The sequence below is a fragment of the Borostomias antarcticus genome, assembly GCF_949987555.1.
Source record: "Borostomias antarcticus genome assembly, chromosome: 4".
NCBI classification, from domain to species: Eukaryota; Metazoa; Chordata; class Actinopteri; order Stomiiformes; family Stomiidae; genus Borostomias; species Borostomias antarcticus.
Window position 1 is genome coordinate 25,801,538 of NC_140237.1, and position 2,394 is coordinate 25,803,931.

General features: G+C 48.8%; 1 protein-coding gene across 3 annotated transcripts in view; it reads right to left on the minus strand.

Moving 5' to 3' along the window:
* Positions 1–230: 230 nt before the first annotated feature.
* The window catches only part of phkb (phosphorylase kinase, beta), a gene marked incomplete at its 5' end in the record, with an annotated part of 71,587 nt that continues 69,423 nt past the window's right edge, over positions 231–2,394 (minus strand). For all 3 annotated transcript variants that reach the window (XM_084436713.1, XM_084436715.1, XM_084436714.1), the window contains one exon: positions 231–1,628. In XM_084436713.1, coding sequence (XP_084292839.1) covers positions 1,491–1,628 — 138 coding nt within the window. In that variant the 3' untranslated portion in view covers positions 231–1,490. The remainder of the gene's footprint in view (positions 1,629–2,394) is intronic.

Sequence of the window (2,394 nt, forward strand, 5' to 3'; positions counted from 1 at the left end):
GTCTGTGGACGACCTGGTGATGTGATAAAAAGACGGGACAGACGCTAGACTGATGTTACTTATATTCTGCAAACTAGTAAATAATGACAGGAGGTGGATCAGCAGTTTTCAGCTATATTTCTTTTACCTCTTCGATGCCGAGTTCACAAAATACTCACAAAGATGTTGTCAAACAACACTTACACCGAAAAGGGAGCAGTTAGTCACAGTGATTAATATGGCACTCCAATAAACACCAAATAAACTAAATCAAACAATCAAATTAAATCATTGATCAAAATAATCTTTATTTTGCACATCTACGAAACACTCTGCAATGGTGACGCTTAGATTTTAACCCTTAGATCCTTAGACTTTCATTATTGCCTAATGATCATGCAATACAAACAAACGTCTCACCAATCTTGATTACACTGTCTCATAACCTTCAGTCATCTCTGCAATACTACAGTGATACGCTGGCCTTCTGGAAAGCCTTTCATGCAGGGACCTCTGAAAGCACAGTTCACTGACCCAAACACACCACACAGCTGCACAGACACAAACACTAGTCTGAGGACACTGATGAACACATCTTTGTTGACATCAACAATCTCCTCGGTCCTAGGAGCTAACAGCTAGCAGGACAGCGGTGGAACCATACTACCTATCACCATGACTAGTTTAGGAGGGTGGAGCCATTCTACCTGTCACCATGACTGGTTTAGGAGGGTGGAGCCATTCTACCTGTCACCATGACTGGTTTAGGAGGGTGGAACCATTCTAATGTCACCATGACTGGTTTAGGAGGGTGGAACCATTCTGTCACCATGACTAGTTTAGGAAGGTGGAACGATTCTAATGTCACCATGACTAGTTTAGGAGGGTGGAACCATTCTACCTGTCACCATGACTAGTTTAGGAGGGTGGAACCATTCTAATGTCACCATGACTAGTTTAGGAGGGTGGAACCATTCTACCTGTCACCATGACTAGTTTAGGAGGGTGGAACCGTTCTACCTGTCACCATGACTAGTTTAGGAGGGTGGAACCATTCTACCTGTCACCATGACTAGTTTAGGAGGGTGGAACCGTTCTACCTGTCACCATGACTAGTTTAGGAGGGTGGAACCGTTCTACCTGTCACCATGACTAGTTTAGGAGGGTGGAACCGTTCTACCTGTCACCATGACTAGTTTAGGAGGGTGGAACCGTTCTACCTGTCACCATGACTAGTTTAGGAGGGTAACACGTCCTAGATCAGAGGTGATGTTGCTACTAGCTACAGATCTACAGTACACCATGACTGCCTTCCTAAAACACCAATCCAAACAGCTGCTTGATTGACCCAAGATCAGAGCATGGAGGCATCGTAGACCTGCTGGCTCCTCTGCTGGGGGAGGTTTTTCCAGGGACCGTCTGAGAAGGGTCATGAGCAGAAAACAAGAATTGCACTGGGGGGGGGGAGTTTAGCTGAAGGAGCAGGGGTCGTTCAGGGCGGGGGGGGGGGTCTAGCTGACAGAACAGGGGTCGTCCTTGCAGGGTTTGATGTCTCCCTGTAACAGCTGGATCATGACGGCCTTGGTCAGATAGCTGGAGGTGCCTCTCTGACCCAGGGCTGGGGTGTTGTAGAACGCCTCCATGTCCACCTGGGAAGACGCAGAGAAACCGTCAGTACTAACACACACCCAGAGAGACCGTCAGTACCAACACACACCCAGAGAGACATGAAGAAACCGTCAGTACTAACACACACCCAGAGAGACCGTCAGTACTAACACACACCCAGAGAGACCTCCAGTACTAACACACACCCAGAGAGACCGTCAGTACCAACACACACCCAGAGAGACATGAAGAGACCGCCAGTACTAACACACACCCAGAGAGACCGTCAGTACCAACACACACCCAGAGAGACCGTCAGTACCAACACACACCCAGAGAAACCGTCAGTACTAACACACACCCAGAGAGACCGTCAGTACCAACACACACCCAGAGAGACCGTCAGTACTAACACACACCCAGAGAGACCGTCAGTACCAACACACACCCAGAGAGACCGTCAGTACCAACACATACCCAGAGAAACCGTCAGTACTAACACACACCCAGAGAGACCGTCAGTACCAACACACACCCAGAGAGACCGTCAGTAACAACACACACCCAGAGAGACATGAAGAGACCGCCAGTACTAACACACACCCAGAGAGACCGTCAGTACCAACACACACCCAGAGAGACCGTCAGTACCAACACACACCCAGAGAGACCGCCAGTACTAACACACACCCAGAGAGACCGTCAGTACCAACACACACCCAGAGAGACCGTCAGTACCAACACACACCCAGAGAGACCGCCAGTACTAACACACACCCAGAGAGCCATGAAGAGACCGCCAGTACT